Below are 16,841 nucleotides of genomic sequence, written 5' to 3' on the forward strand. Positions count from 1 at the left end.
CTTAAATTAATCATTACTTAAGAGGTGCATTGGCTGTTGTTTCTTTGGGGAATCAGTAAAACCCCTTCCCATGCAAGCACATTCACACTCACATCAAACACACAGAACGTTTTGCTGCTTGATGCAACATCAGACGCAACATTGAACCTCTTTCACAGCTGCGACTGTTGACCAAATGAACCTTCCTCTGATGACAAGCCTGGGAACATGAAAGAGCTCCTACACGAAGAGGTGAAACCACCAAACAGGAGCTTCTGTTCTATTCGTTTTACAGCTGTTTGCTATTTCAATTCGTTTGCTGTGATTTACTGTGGTCGCTCAAAGACAGCATTTTCTGTGCTGTGCAGTAATTTAAACGTTTCAATACTGCATCAAGTGAGATCCTATTTTCAACTGAATAACATTTTGAAGTTAACAAGCTGAAATAATTGGGTCATCATTAAAGCAACCACACTCAAGAAAACATTTGTTTGTTAATATATATTTTTAACATACAGTTCATCAATAAAAAATGACCCATGGTATCAATATGGATTATAATGCAGAGCTCTTTTGTTTAAGACCCTAAAAAAATCTCTGTTATAATAATTCTTTATTCATTTTTTAAAAGTATTCATGGCTCTAACTTGAATGAAATCCTTCAGGTAACTCAGGTTTGCAGGTTATTGTTGGAGCAAATACAGTTGAATTTGCATACATCACATAAAAACACACACGCTTTTTTTTCTCAGCGTCATACATGAAATAAAACAAAAACGTTTCCATTTTTGGGTCAATTACAATTAACACAATTATTTCAATTTGCCAAATGTCTGAATTATGAGACTAGGGTGTTTTTAGACAAGTTTTTATTACTTTTATCAAAGTCAAAAGTTTGCACACATTTCATTGGTATTTGGTACAGTTGCCTTTAAACTGCAGTACTTTGGTCAAACGTCTTGGATGTCCTTCCACAAGTTTTTCACAAGAGTTTTGGCCCAGTCCTCCTGACAGAACTGAGCCAAGTTTGTAGGTTGCCTTGCATGTACACACCTTTTCAGCTCTGACCATAAATGTTCCAGGCTTATTTTTCCTTAAGCTTATTTTTCCTTGAGCCTCATGTATTGTGTTTTGTCTGCATACGTGCTATTTGTGTTTAACGGTGTAGTTTTTTTCTTGTATCTACACACTGCATGCAGTGTTGAGATACCCCTTTTTTTGTCACCAACCCCGACCCCCCCCCCCCCCCACCCCCACCCCCACCCCCACCGTGGACCATCTGCACGCTTTACAAAGGTGCGCCGGTGCAGGTGATTTAAGGCGCCCGGCTGCATTGACTTTAGTAACTTCTCGAAATGTGTTTGTATTTTTGTCGTTGTATGTCTGACCTTCTTCTTCGAGATGTACTGGAACTGAGCTTCCCCTTATTGGGATTAATAAAGTTCATTCATTTTCTATGTTTCTTTTGGAGTAATGGCTTCTTCCTGGCCGAGTTGCCTTTCAGCCCACGTCTGCACAGTGGTCACCATCTTCAGCCAGCATCTTCACAACATCTTTGGCCTTCATACTTGGGTTGTTCTGGACATGTCAGACCAAAGTACGTTCATCTCAGGGACACAGAACCCGTCTTTTTCCCGAGCGATACGATGGCTGGATGTTTTCATGATGTTTATACTTGCATACAGTTGTCTGAACAGATGAACGTGGGGCCTTCAGGCATCTGGAAATTGCACCCAAGGATGAATCAGACTTGTGCAAATCCAGAATATCTTTTGTCTGTCCCATGATGTTTTACAAACAAGCAAGTGTGTTTCAAATGTGCCCTACTACTGTATGTATCCACAGGTGTGTTTTCTAATCTCAACTCAAATAAACGTGTCAGAAGCTTCCAAAGAGATGACATCATCCTCTGGGGTTTCACAAATTGTTTAAAAGGCATAGTCATCTTAGCGTATGTACATTTTTGACTTTCATAAAAGTAAAGTAAACCCCCTAGTCTCATTATTCTGACAATTAGCATATAGAAATAATTTTGTTAATTGTAATTGACCTAAAACAGGAAAAAATTTACTTTTATTTCATGCCTGACGGTGAAAAAAAAGCACGTGTTTTTATGTGGTGCATGTAAACTACTCGTTTCAACAAATATGGTGCTTAGATAAAAAAATATTTTCCTAATATCCTTTATTAGTATTACTTTGCATATTTAGAGAGCCTTGCAAATACTGAGTTGGAATAATAAAAAAAAACGCACTGACCTACAACACAGTTTTAAAATAAAATGTTTTCTTTTTTTATAAAATATTTTACAGATATATTATATTCTATTAAAATATATTGTGTCAAACCTCTCAATTTCCTTTGTATTTTAACAACTTAAAGGAATACTTAAAACAAAATTAATTATTAAAGAACCTACTGTATATAGCATAACTATATAACTTAACTAAACTATATAACCTATACATTTAGGAAGCTGGCTAAATTACCAAAAAACAGAAAAATAACTGCTGAAATTTACAGAATTATTTCTTTACCGGCCAAACGTAAATATGCATTGACAAGTGTCGTATTTCTTAAAGAAGGTCTCTATTTAATACTTACTTTCCTAGTCAATTTTTGCTTCATTAAACGGTAAGTTTTAATAATATTTTGCGTTTTGAAAAGTCTTATTTATGGCTTCTTTTTTATGGGGACAAACATTTTCCTCATTAAACTGTAACACACAAACCCAAGCCTCCAAAGTAGATCTCTATTTTTATTTTGTGTGTTTGCGCACACACATATGAAAAATAAGGACTTATGTACAGTGACAATAAATATCAACATGTTTGTACAAGTGAAATAACTTACTTAACATATTAAAAAATAAAAAACCAGATGGGTAAAAACAAAGGGGGCAGAATCAGACAAGAGTCAGACAAACCAATAATGCTGAAAAACAGCAGAACTTAAAGCCTCGAGTGGAAAGAAGATGATCAAACAAATGTGCAAACACAGAAAAACTGCACATGAAGATCTCGAAACGTGCATTTTCGGTTAAATCAAGCGTGAGATCCATAACAGGGACAAATATTAAGACATCACCAAGTACCAATGAGAAGAGCTGACGTGTTTTCAGGATCTCTGCTTTGGGAAATAAAAAAATAAAATCAAAATATCACGTTGCTGATCTGCTTGAAAGCAAATGCGTTTTTGGTTTAGAGGGGGGCTGAAAAATCAAAGCATCATTCAGGAGTTTGTGACATGAGGGAATAAAGTCAATTGGTCCAGCGCATCAGTGCTGAGGTGTAAACAGGGAATAAGGTGGAGATCCATTCGTTTCAAGCTCGTTTTGGCCTCTGCTTGAGGGGAAGATTAGGTGCAGGTGGAAAATCAGCGCCGAAGAGGACGGCCAGCCAAGAGTCGCACGTCAATCTGGAGTTAAATCAAAAGCAGCTGAAGAAGAAGACGAGTGGAAACACAAGCGAACACAGTCTGCTTTGGCTTGTCCAAACAGGCGAAGAGGCACATGAAAAAAGTCAAGACGTTGAAATGCAGCAATGAATTTGAGCGGAATCAGACGCTCAACAGTTTTTTTTTTTTTAAAGAACGTTAGTGTCGCACGGCGTTAGTGTCCAGAAAAAAAGTTGATCGAAAAAGATGAACGAGGATGATGTGCAGTCCATGCAACACTGGGATTGACTCAGCCTTCAGGTCATTCGGATATTCTACATCCCTCTCTGTACACGGCGGGCTCGAAGCGTTATTCTGTGGTCCGGTCCTGCACACGCTGCTCCTCCGATCTCCTGACGGGAACATCTGCAGAACTACCAAAGGCCACCGCTGATGGGATGCTAAAACAGGAAACAAATATGGGTTGGTGGCAGACAAAAATTGAAAAGCTCTGCCTAAGAGGAAATATTGAAATCAATTTTCGGAAAAACTTCCTTAACTTAAGGTTTTTTCAAAATGATACAAATAAGTGACAGCTGTGGGTTCCGACTGGCAGATTATAAGGAATTATGAATCAGAAAATTGTCAGTGACCGCTTGTTTCAGTCAGAACCGGGTCAAGCTGTTCTGATATTTTGTCAAGAGCACATCTCTTTCTTTTTTAATGCAATCCTCCGGCTGCTGGCTGCAGGCCGCGTGTGGGCTCTTTTCTTATCTGCTGCCAGGAAAGCAGCTTCTCTGACGCACCTGTCCCCCCAAGGCATTTCATAAAAAAACCCCCAATGTACTAGGACATCTTTGACGAGAGGCTGACCGGTCACAAAGCACCCAATACATGACAAGAACTCGAGTCTACAACCACAGATGGAGCGCAGGAGCAGCTCACGCTGACAGAAAATGCAGTTGTTTGGTGTTTAATGCTTTTGCTAATACAAAAACCTGTCTGGAATTCTAGGAAAATTATGACAATAACCCTTCATGGAGGAAAACCCTTTTAAATGACGACAGGTGAGGCTGTCGAAGCTGGAAGCAGCACACATTGTTCCACATTAAAAAATAAATAAATAAAATGCATTCAGTCTATAAAGACCCATTGGTGAAAATTGTGTTTTTAACGTGTTCTTGAGGCATTTTTCTGATGATGGAGGACATTTATAAAGAATATTAGGTATTCCTTTATATAAATGATTGAAATCATCAATGTAAATGCGTGTTTCAGGCTTCCACGATCAAAACCTTTCGGGCTCTACGTACAAAACGCATGGCCATTGCACATCCAGGTCAAAAATCGACCAATCAGAGACTTGGATGTGGTAGTGACGTATGGATGATTGGCCCCGGGAGAGGTGGCCATAATTCAGGGCACAGCTCCTGGAGCAAGCAGTGAAATTCACCAAACTCAGGGTGTAGCTGGTTTATCTGGTGAACACATACATCGATGAGCCTATTTTTGTTTTTTAAATAAAGATAAACCAAGGCCACTCTCCTGATATGGCAGTAATCACTGTCAATCATTGCAAGGATGCTTGCAATGAACCGAACCGTTTCCATTTTGTGCCCAAATCGTGGGATTTGAACCTCTCCGACATTTAGCACCAAGCCTATTCCAACTGTAGGTGGCGGACATGCACTAGTAAAAAAAAGAAAAAGACGAAGTCCCGCCCTGCTTGTCCAGTGTAAACACCATGGGCTGAATGTGTGTTTGATGCACAAAAATGCCTGGTGTGTACGTAGTTTTATGTTGCAGCCGTGAGGGGCTGTCAGGTAGCGGAAGGGCATGTAAACAGAGAGCTATCAGCTATAAGGAAGGGTTGCTCTGCATCAACAGTCCCACCCACAGCTCAGAGGTAAATTTATAATGAAGTACTGCCGCTCTGCAGAAACGATAACACAGATTTATTTTCAATTTTGGCTAAAAACTGCACAATCATGATTAAAAGACCACTAGGAATGATTTAAAAATAGATCCAAAGACGATTAGAGTGAGACTTTAAACTTTTAACTGGAACAAGAGATAAGAAGTGGCAGCTTTTAAGTCAAAAGTACAAACAGAGCGGGCTTCATGGACAGAGACGCTCAAAAAAACAGAAGAGGCCGCCTGAGAGGAAAAGAGCTTCCACAGTGTACACCGCTGGCTCTCCTCCATCAAGCTTTTACCATGAAACTGTCGTCACCTGTTACCAGCGTGAAACAAAGAACCCAACATGCAGCTGGTTTCAGAAACACTAGCTGTGTCATTTTCTGAGGAGACTGGTTTCAAAATAGGAGAAGCTGCAATGCACAGGTGAGTGCAGCTCAACCAAAAAGGCTTTTCTCTGTGAGTTATCAAGTTATTGAAGAATACATCAAAGAAAAAGGTGTTTAATCAAATTAAAAATAAAATATAGCTTCACAATTTATAATGTTATCTTTTAAAAAAAATATTTTAAAGCTTTGAAATAATTCAAATTAAAAGCTAAATTAGAACAGTTTATGTAAGAAAACTATGTAAAAAAAAAAAGAAATTTAAGTACGAATCAATGAAAAATACAAGAAATTTGAAAAAGATAAAACTTTAGAGAATTTGGAGCTCTGTGGAATGATGTTAAATAAAACATTTGATAAAAATAAGACCATAGTTCTGATTCTATTATTTACATTCTGACTTTAAAGTCCCACTCTAATTATCTTTTAATCTATAGTAAACGTTTTCCCAGTGGTTTTTTAATTCTGATTATGTTATTTTTGGGCAAAATAAAAAACACTGGTGTTTTCTAGGACAGAGAAGCAGTAGTTCATTACAGATTTACCTTTGAGTTGGGAGCAGGACTGTTGGCACAACTCACAACATTTTAATAAAGAAATACTCAGAAATGCAATTTTTACTTCTTTGTCTTTCTGTCCATAGTAAGAAAAATGCCCCAAAAACATGTTAAAAAAACATCAACTCAATTTTCATCGGAGTGGGTCTTCAATTTCAGGGATTCCTTAAAAAACAGTCAGAATTTCTGAAGAAATTTGTCTTTGTTGAGCTTATTCCTCTTCTTTCGAGTTCTTTAGTGTCAAAAACCATTTGGATTATATAAACTATGTAAAAAAAAAAAAAGAAAGGCAGGGAAATTACCTCTGCTTTTTTCAGATCCACAGCTGCTTCCTGCCTGGACCAAGTCAATTCTCAGCATGGCAGCAATCAGTCCGCTCTTCTACCAAACTGGGTCTGTGTTCTTTTTGTGTTGGTGTGTGTTACAGTGAATCTTCCACTGTATAAATCCACAGTAGCTCCGGGTCAGTCTCTGGGAGTCAGAAGGAAGGGGGTTCATGGACTTTAAAGGTGCATCACAATCGCGCTGTTGTACCCAAAATGCCAGGTACTACATTGTGTGTTTGTGTCTGTGTGTGTCGGAGTGGTAGTTTCCTTCTTGGCAGTGCAAGTACCCACCCCCACTGACAGCGTTACATATAAAGCACTTAATGAAACATCCACAGCGGTCACGACGATGAGGGTTCGACTACATTCTTTGCGCCTAATGTCTTCATGTCTTCTTCAGTTTGGAATCAACTGTGCAAGAATTGTGACGCCGCTCGGCACCAAACAGCTTCTCTTTTCCCGAGCAGGCGAAAGAGCATCCAAAAACAGCGACCCACCCCGCCGTGCGTTGGACTAGAAGGGCGGCGTGCAGGACTGAGCGAGTCCCCCCAGCCAAAAAAAAGTCAGTCTTTTGCAAAACTCTGGAAACACCGGTGTCGTTCGTAAGACAGAGGGGAAAGAAGCACAACAAGAAACATCTTAATTCAAACTATCACATCAAATCAAAGCGGTAATAAAACATAGGAAAGGGGGCGGGTATTTCATATAGGTACAAAGTCTTTAAAGATTGTCCTTCATTGAGAAATCCTCGTTTATGTCCTTTTTCTCCAGTTCACTTCTCCGCCGTTTTTGCCTGTCTCTGTTCTCCTTTCTGTCCCACCCAGGAGCTCCTGTCACGGGGACATGATTGTCGACTTGCCTGGAGATTCATTAGTCTTTGGAGTCTCCAACTACATTCCCCTCCTGGCTCACTAGTACAAAACAAGGGAGGAAGACATGCTTCCATTTTTGTAAGTGCAGTAAAAGTCTCAAAGGAATCCCTTCCATATTCCAGGAGGTTGCCCAGTTTCCTTGTAGGTGGAGGGCTCAACTTAAGAGAGAAACAAAAAAAAACACCCTTCAGTTCGGTTTCCATGCTTGAGGTGATCTCCTCTGTGTTCATCCTTTTTTAAATACAAAATTTACACAAGTGGCAGTCGCACAGTGGAAGCAGAAAAACCGTGACGGCGTGTCGCCAAAGACACGGTAATCGTGAGAGCGCATGTCGCCGAGTGCGGAGTGCAGACGTGTGGTTTCAACATGCTGTGTGCCAGAAATGTCTACAGGAGCCAAACAGGTGTTGGCGGAAAAGAAGAGACGGCATGGGAGTCGACGGCGTGTCACTAACGGAGAGCAGGCGTCCTCAAAAGGAGGGAGGTAGGTCGGTTGTTTTTGTTTTCCAACTGGGTGGAGGCGGAGGAGGCGCCTACACGGACGACTCCTCTGGGTTTGCATCGGGCAGGACGCTTCTCTGCTGCAGGGTGCGTCTCAGCTCCTCCTTGAAGGGGCTCGAGTAGTCGTTCCCGCTCACGCCCAGCCCTCCCAACCCGCCGCCCCCAGCACCAGCCCCACTAGCCCTCTCCTCCCCTGCTGTGCTCAAGTTGAGGCGGATGTAGCCGTTGCTACCGGAGCCTCGAATGTTGGTGAGGCTGAGACGGCTGGGGGAGTGGATGGGCTGGCCGGGTATGGCGCTGGGCGACGCCGTGCTGCTGACGCTGCTGGGGCCTAGGGCGTGGCCGGGGACGATCTTCAACGAGCCGTCAGAGTAGTAGTAGTTTGCACCCGTCTCCCAGAACCGGTCTTCATCGGTGGGCATCTTGCTTGGGACAAATGTGGGCGGGTCTTTGGGCAGCGTGATTGGGTAGACCAGGGTGCTTTCGAGTGGCTTCATGTCAGCCCCCTTCCCGAGCGCCAGCTTCAGCCTCCTGCGCAGGTAGAGAGCCGCCACAAGGAGCAGCAGGCACGCCGCCCCCAGTGTGATGACCAGCACCCAGAAGAGGCCCATGCTGCTGTCTGGCGCCCGGGCTTCCATGAACACCGGAGCGCTGGCGACCACCGCCACCTGATAGCGCTCCGTCTGGAACTTGACCCCCTGCTCCTCAGAGTAGCAGACGTATCGGCCCGCTTGCATCTGCCCCGCCTCTGGGATCACGAGAGCCTTTAGGGTTCTGTCGAAGCGTGGCCCTCGTGCCTCCGAGTCCCCCAGCTGGAGCTCACGGTCATTGAGGACCCAGCATGGCTGCGCCAGGTTTGACACCAGCTGACAGGGAAGCATCATGTCCGACCCCACGACCACCGTAACGTTTCTGAGGCGGGAGTGCTCTGTGGGGGTTGGAGAAGAGGGGGGAGTAAGGTCAAGAGAAGAAAACATTTTTTTTTTAGCTATAATCAACTGCTCTTTCTACACATGCGGTGCAGTGCATGTATTGACAGCTCACTACCACTAGGGGCCACTAGTGAGTTGCAGCCTTGTCCTCACCGGGGCTGGGAATGGATACCGGCTTATCGAACTTGGCTTTTCCACGACTGAACCGATCCAGCATGAGGTCCTGTGAGAGGGAGGAGGTGGACCTGGAGACAAGAAGAGGAGATTTAGCTTTCTTATTTTTCATTTTTTACATGAACTAAGAATGAGCTGGACATTCATACTGAGCAGAGGAGACAGAGTCTGACTTCCTTTAGAAAAATAAGACACTGATTTGTATTTAACTCTCTGAGGAATGTTTCCAGTACCTTGTTAAATCTGTGCCACCAACTAAAATTACATAGGAACTAATTAAGTGAATTTTTAAACATTTTTCAGACCACAAAACGCACTTAAAATCCTTGAATTTTGTTCAATAATAGACAGTCCGCCTTATAATCCGGTCCGCCTTAAATATGAATTCCCGTTGTGCTTGCTGACCTTAAGATTTTCTGTGGTACACGGCGCTCAAAAATCTGTTAAAAGGTTTGACTTTGGTAAACAGTGAAGCCGCACTTTTTGATGATGGATTGTAGAAGCATTATGGGTACTGTAGTCAGGAGCCTGGAGGAGTGATACATTTTGTGCTTCAACTGTTTGTGAATGAATGAATAAAGTTTGACTTATCTGACAGTTTTGTTTTGCTTGATGCACCAAGACATGTTACTAAAAAGAGCCTCCGGGGCCTCAGGTTGTAGACCCCTGATCTAAATATGGGATTTCAAGGCTTCACTTGTCCATAAGGAACCTCCATAGCAACAGGATTCCCCTCGATATATCAAGTACACGAGAGGCCGAACGGGTCTCACCCTCGGTGAAGGTCGATGCGGACGCAGGCTCGCCCCTCGTTGTCCCAGGCGCAGTAGGGGTCCCTGGCGAGCAGACAGTCCGGCTGAGACTGATAGCGGCTGCAGTTGGCCAAGGGCAGCTGCAGGACCTCAGAGCGGGAGCCGATGTACAAGTACTTCTGCGGAGAAACGGCAGAAAGAAACGTGAGAGAAGGACAGATGAGGCGGAGGGGGAGTCCACCAAAAACCAGAGTGCCGGAGAGATGGGCGAGGAAAGATAAACAGCGAGGGACGGAGTTATGGGTTGGAGGAGATAATGGGATAATCACTCTCAATTACATTAACATGCAGCCTCTGACCTTCTTCCAATCCAATCTGGTTTGCGCCTTTTTTTTTTTTTGTGCAAAAGCGGTCATAAAATATTTCTGTCGCGGCTAAGCCCGCATTAACGAGATAAGCGGAGGGCTTTAGCACTGAGAACACGCAGCTAAAAGACCATCGATCCACAGACGCCATGCTGCATGACTGCAGGGACACATGAGACCAGCTGATGAGACAATTTCTCTGCTGCAGGAAACCATCAAAGAAATGAGGATACTTCTAAGATATTTGGGGATTTTCTAGTAGAACCTCCAAGAAACCAATTTAACTAAAGAGTTGGGACTATTTTGTGCGTTTTCATGACAGAGACATAAGTCTCATCTCTGAGAGAGACAGAAAGTTGAACACACAGAGATGACCATGCTGAGCCGCGGCGCTGCTGCAGAATGAGCTTCTCTGCTGCAGTAAATAAAAACTCTATTTGGAAGTAAATGAAGGTGAGAGGTTTTAGAGCGGCACTGCAGTGATTTAAGCCATTGCCAAGCTCCGCCCCCCCCCCTCCCCATCCTCTTCAAACCCTCCTCAATCCAAAGCAATAAAAAGGAGTCAGGGTCATGTTTTTTTCCTAAAAAAAACTGACACTGGATATTTACGCGAAGAAACCCACAGCTATTCAAGAACATTCCAGAGTTGACACAACACATTCCTCAGCAAACAAAATATCCTTCCCCGCATTTCGGAGCTGATCTGTGTGCGTCAGTGCCAGGAGTGTTTTGGTTACCTTAGAGTGGGAGATGGTCAGGCTGTCCACAGGCTGCGCTGTCTCAAACAGCTGGATCTCCTCGATCACGTGCGCCTCAGAGCCCAGGATCACCACCCTCTGCAGCCAGCCCTCCTCTGCAACACACAGGGGAACCATGAGACGGGCTTTGTGCGAAACAGAGATACAGCACAGCCGGTTGACTCGAGCACCAAACAGTTTAATTAGGCATAAACACATTACTGAACACAGGCTGTCGGAGCATACAGCTGTCATTTGTAGTGGTTATATTTGCTGGATGTTTTTCCCTTCTGTCTGGATTAAAGCTGAGTTCATATGTGGCCACTTCTCTGCACGATGGAGCTTTGAGCTGCATTCACGGGTCGCTTGGTGAACTGTGTTCTTCGACAGTGGCTTTTGGAGGTTTTTCTGGGCTCATGCAGGGGTTTCCATTACAGACACCTGCCTGTTTCTAACACCTGACCTCTCTACAAACCCAAATATCCACTATAGATTGCAGCCTGAGCGCCTCCACAAGAGTTTTTCCTGTCTTTTTTGGGTTTTGAATATAATGTGCCAAAGAGGACAAGGTGTCGAAAATCTGCACACTTTCAGGGAAAAAACTAATTTCCAACTGCTTGTAGGCGGAGAAATGAACCTCTGCATATCTATTTTTCTCTCCAGGACACTTTTTTCCTTTTTTTTTTTTTCATAATCAGTCATGCCTCTGACCTCGCGTGAAATAACCTCATTATAGCTGCCAGATGCTCCTCCAGGTGTTCCAATATAGTTCCGCTATTCTAGCAGCCTTTTGTCACTCGGCTACCTGCTTTTCTGTGATGCGCTGCATCAATCAAAACATCTGAACTAATGACTCCTGATTGCATTTAGTCGTATAGAAGAGGCTTTATTTTACATTATATTTTACAAATGGAATAACAAAAAAAGGTATGAAGAAGGTTGAAAAAATAATTTAGAGACTCAAATAAGAGGCTTTTTTTTTAGAATAATTTAAGATGGGAATTACATAAAAAATAAATAAGATTAAAGCAGCGGGCGACAATGTCCCACAGGTGCAACCCACCCCTGCCCTAGCTGCCCCCCCACCCTTTTTTTACCTGCCCCCACTGGCTAAGCAGCAGGCGGCGCCCCTACCCTCTCCCCTTTCTGTAAAAAAATGTCTGAGCAATAGACAAATGGCATTTTTGCAAGCTCGCTATTTTAATGCCGTTCAGAATCTACAACTTTTAAATCCAACAATTTTTCTCAATAATGCTGGAAGACTTGTGGTTCTAGACTTAATCTTGTGTCATGTTTGGGAAATTACATGAAGATTGTTTAAAAACAATTTTTGTTTCCTAAATTGCGGGAAAATGTGAACATTTCACACTTTGCCACAAACTCCTAGGTTCTTTGGCCATCCCATAATACTTTCCAACTTCCATTGGATATCCCAGACACGGCTGTTTTGGTTTCATTTGTGCATTTTGAAACATTTTTCTCAGCCCCATAAGGGATTTTGACTTAATTCATATTTTTGAACGTTTCCTTGTGCTGTGATGTCATCACAGCAACTTTGCCCCCACCACAGGCTCTAAAACTCACTGGGTACTAGGTGAGTTTTTGAGCCTGTGGTGGGGGCAACATTTTTGCTCAAACCTGCAGTAAGAAAGAATTGCAAAAACAATAATTTTGTAAACAAAGACATGAATAAAAATCAGATTTATTCTTTGTTTTCCATGATACGTTTTGTTAATAAAGCTTAAGTTCAAGTATTAAGTTCAAGTAAAGAGCTCACTCTCCACCATCTTCCAGAATGTCAGCAGAAGCTGCTGTGTGTAGAGGTTCAGGCAGCTGGTTCCATCATCGCCCAATCACTGACCTGAAGAGGTTGAGATAAGTTCAACAATAATTGGGCTCATGGGCATGGCTGACAATAATAAACTTCCCTGCGGTGGGCGAGTCGACCAGGAAGACAAGCAGCTACACCTCAACACATGCAAAAAAAAAAAGTCTGCCTGAGCCTGAACCAACATCTACATCTTCTCTGGAAATATAATCAACTTTTCTGCTTCACTCATCACAAACTATATAAAAATGAAAACTTCTCCCGGATTTGCACAAAAATGTTGTTCTTTTTCTCTGACTTTAATAAAAAGCACACTCACTTCCTAATTACTAGTTAGTCACAGTCACATGGACCGTCAATCCCACCAAAAACTACGGCTGATTACAAACTCACATCAGCAGAAAAGCTTTTCCAGAGATGGAAGGATCGTCTCACACTGCTTTCATCCTCTGGGAGGCGCTACAGGTCCTTACTCACCAGACCACAAAAGAGTCATTTCTACTTCCTGCTGCCCCAATGAACATGAACTGAAACAGTCTCCACTTCAGAAAGGCTGAATTCCATTTCCTTCAACTGAATTCAAAAGGATTGTAATGATGGTCTCTATGATCGACTCAATAATCTTGTTTATTGAGAATGCAACGATCCCCATCAATGACTGAATGGGGAGGAACCTCCAGAAGAACCAGCGGAATGAGGCCGACCATCTGCCGGGGTCAAAGAGGACAGGAAGGAGGCAGAGAAAAACAAAAACATCTGCTGTAAACCCAAAAAAAACCACCAAGGTCTGATCTGACCCGAACACCCTCATGTTCAGGTCAGAGGAGAGCTGTGAAAGTGATGCATGCAGCTTCAGAAATCCAGCGCAGGACTCTGAACACCAAGACAGGAGCAGGAACGGCTGCTTTTGAGGTGTTTGAAGAGGAGGACACATGTTTGAGGCACAGGAAGAAGATTTAATGTTGATTTTTGAGAAAATGAGGAGCGTAATGACAAATCCTTCTTAGATCTGATGAGATTGTGATGGCTACCTACATTTGTGTTCAACAAGCGATGAAAAAAAATGGAGCTGGAGACAAAAAATTGCTAATTTATGGTAAAAAAAAGTACTTTTTTGTCTGTTGGTTGTGAGAAAGCTCGCCCTCGCTTTCCGTCACCGAACTGTTTACAAGCTCTTCCGCTAGCTTACAGCCCCTCACACCCCCCACCTAACGTTACCAGTGCAACAGAAATGGCGAGCAAGATTGGAGCTATCCAGCTGTACAGTTTTGAACCAGATGCCAGCTCAGACGAGGAAAACAAAGATGTACATGGATCTCTTTGTCTTCAAGTAGATGCATCAGACTGGGGTTGTGGCACACCAACTGTAGCTTCTACGTCACAGTTGCAAGCTTTTTTCCCATTGAATTGTTTCTTCTGCTCCTGATTCACAACAATTTGAAAAAAACATTAGTAAATAATCAGAGATGCAGTTTTAAGATTGATTTTCTTCATATTTGAAAAATGCCACAAGAGCATGTTACAAACACCCAAAACATCATTTTGATCGAAGTGGGTGCAAGCGATGACATTAATCACTTTAGCCGGATGTCATCAGAGACGCTCTGTGAAAATTTGTTGTGGGTTGACTGCTAATGCGATGCAGCCACGGTGAGAAGACAACAAGAGCGGCTCGTGCAGGAACACACTGCTCTTCCTCCTCCTTCCCCAATTTCAAAGTGTATCTTTGAAAGAATCCAGATGCTCGCCGTTCTGGGCCTTGCTTAAACCTCTGGGAACAAAAACTATTAGAAAAGCTTGAGGAGTTTTCCAGAAGAAGAGGAGGTTTTTAGGGCACCGTGTACAATTTTAGATGAAAGACATCCTGAGCGCAGCTGCTGGGGGTGACCTTGCTTAGTGGCCCTTCATGCTGACACGTGTGGTCCACGATTAGGAGAATGTCAAGGAGCAGGGCGCCAAAAAGGAGACGTAGGACACATGTGAAAGCATAGAAAGCAGCGGCCGTGTTATTGGACCCTCCTTTTGGTGCGTCAGGGACCCTGTCAGCTAATCTTTCAGTAGTGTTTCTGCGGAAAAATTGTCTTGACAAGCCCCTCCAGTCTGTTCCTCTTCACATCAGCTGTTGCTGGGCTGCGGTTACTGGCTGATCAAGCCCACCGCCCAACTGGCACCACGAGCACCAGTCTGCCAAGAGCCCTGTTGGGTCTGTGCTGTAATGCAACTGGGGATGACTGGGCTTGACTGGGCAAGCGCCTACGCGTCTGAGTCGCTTTGTAAGCGTGTCATCCACGCGCATGCAAGCAGACGGGACCCAGAATCAATTGTCGTGGCCCTGCCAGCGCTGCCACCGTCGCTGCGGTGATCTGAATGGTAAGCGGCGGAGTCTCTCCTCATTCCCGGAGAGTTTGACTTCCCGCTGTCATGCTGGATTCAGGATTAAATCTGGGAGGATGAACCCAGCTTTGATCTGTGCCAAAACAGGATGCTAGCATATGGGCCTGATGGCTACTGAGTGTAGATACTAATTAAGTTGCACATAGGTGGACGTTCCCCCCTTGATGCATGAGGATAGATCTCCGCATGCAAATGAAGTCTTTAAGTGGAGCCCAGCTGACGTGTCGGCCAGATGGCGTGTTTGTCTTTGCACCGCCGTACCTCTTAGCAGCGCCTGTTCCCACGTGCCACGTGGCCTGAGTGCTCTTACAGCTTTAACAAAGCGCTGTGTGAAATGTCTGAACTCACACACAGTGGAGAATGTTGAAACACTGCGACCAAAGGGTGTCTTTTTAAAAAACATGTAGACCTCAGAAGGTGAGCCAAATAGCTGGCACGTCACACACTCTAATGCAATCCAACACAACAAGCGTGAAAAAACACCAGCTTTGGGCTAAGCCTGTGAGGCTTTACTCATTCATTTACGACAGATAACCTAGATGATTGGACGCCACTCGTCTTTTCTTAGCCAGAAACTTGAGAACAGGATGTTCTCATGCAGACTTATATCTGTGCAGGTGCATTTCTAGGAAAGAAAGCTACATGTGTGGGAATGAACAGAAGTTCATAAACGAATGAAAACTTTTAAAAATATCACCTAAAAAATATAAAGTTTATCAACTATTTCTTGATTGTAGATGAGAAATGGAAGTCACCCATAGAAAATGGCTTATTTAACCAAATGACGTCAATAACCAATGATTTTCCTTATTTTTATGGTAACTACTATCGCCAATCAGGAGCGAGCTTGTTGGAAGGCCACACCCCTACTGCTTGAAAACAGGCTTCACCAAATATTCAATAACAACATTTAGTTAATTAATTAATTGATTAATTTGCAATATGGATGCCACCGTGTTGCAATCAGATGACGTCAGTTAGCAGTGATTGGTCTGAGTATGTCTGTGTCAATTTTCAATGGCAACCCCTCTCACCAATCAGGAGTGAGCTTGTTGGAAGGCCACACCCGTATTGCTCGAAAACAGGATACACTGAATCTATCACTCAAACGCTTCAAACATTCAATGCAAGACCACCTGTTTTTATCCAGGCATCTGGTTGGTCAGTTTATAATTTGAATCACTTGCACTAAAGAAAAATTTTTAAAAAAAAATTGTGATCATCAAGAACATGTTAAAAAAGGCAGCAGAGCACAAATTTTCAGAAGTCTATAGGATTTTGGCTCCAACGCGAAGGGGGAGGAGTCACTCAGTCCAGTCCTCATATACAGTCAATGGGCTTTATGTACCTGTTCCAATGAAGAGCATGTTATACGGCCGCTGGTCCAGGGCGTTAACTCGATCCACCGCTATCCTTGTGAAGTTCACACCCTTGGTCAGCAACAGGGGGCGACCAAGAGCTTTATCCTCCATCAACGGGTGCTTCTTTGCAAAGTTGAGCGTGGCGTCTGGGAGCTGCAGGGAGCTGTTGTAGCCGTTCTCCCTGTCTGCGTTGGTAATACACTGCAGCACAGAGAGAGGATGGAGGCAAATGGAGCAGAGAAAAGAATGGGACAAAGTGAGCCAGGAAGGAGAAAGAGTTGGAGGAGGAAGCTTCTTAACCGGAGCTGGCACAGGTTGGCATGGTTAGTTGGCTTGTAGATGATTGGAATCCCCCTCTTTCAACACTTCTTCCTCTTCTTTCATT

The 16,841-nt window shown here is 43.4% G+C and overlaps 1 protein-coding gene across 4 annotated transcripts in view; it reads right to left on the reverse strand.

The window, feature by feature from the left end:
• Positions 1 to 2,724: 2,724 nt before the first annotated feature.
• Positions 2,725 to 16,841, reverse strand: part of sema4c (sema domain, immunoglobulin domain (Ig), transmembrane domain (TM) and short cytoplasmic domain, (semaphorin) 4C) — a 114,748-nt gene continuing 100,631 nt past the window's right edge. For all 4 annotated transcript variants that reach the window (XM_011479538.4, XM_020706185.3, XM_078952185.1 and 1 more), the window contains 6 exons: positions 16,444 to 16,657; positions 10,874 to 10,989; positions 9,793 to 9,950; positions 8,999 to 9,090; positions 6,517 to 8,841; positions 2,725 to 3,815 (listed from right to left, as the gene is read on the reverse strand). In XM_011479538.4, the coding sequence (XP_011477840.1) occupies positions 7,946 to 8,841; positions 8,999 to 9,090; positions 9,793 to 9,950; positions 10,874 to 10,989; positions 16,444 to 16,657 (1,476 nt within the window). In that variant the 3' untranslated portion in view covers positions 2,725 to 3,815; positions 6,517 to 7,945. The remainder of the gene's footprint in view (positions 3,816 to 6,516; positions 8,842 to 8,998; positions 9,091 to 9,792; positions 9,951 to 10,873; positions 10,990 to 16,443; positions 16,658 to 16,841) is intronic.

The sequence above is a fragment of the Oryzias latipes genome, chromosome 9 (assembly GCF_053564925.1).
Source record: "Oryzias latipes strain Hd-rR chromosome 9, Olatipes_Hd-rR_3.1".
In the NCBI taxonomy this organism is placed as follows: Eukaryota; Metazoa; Chordata; class Actinopteri; order Beloniformes; family Adrianichthyidae; genus Oryzias; species Oryzias latipes.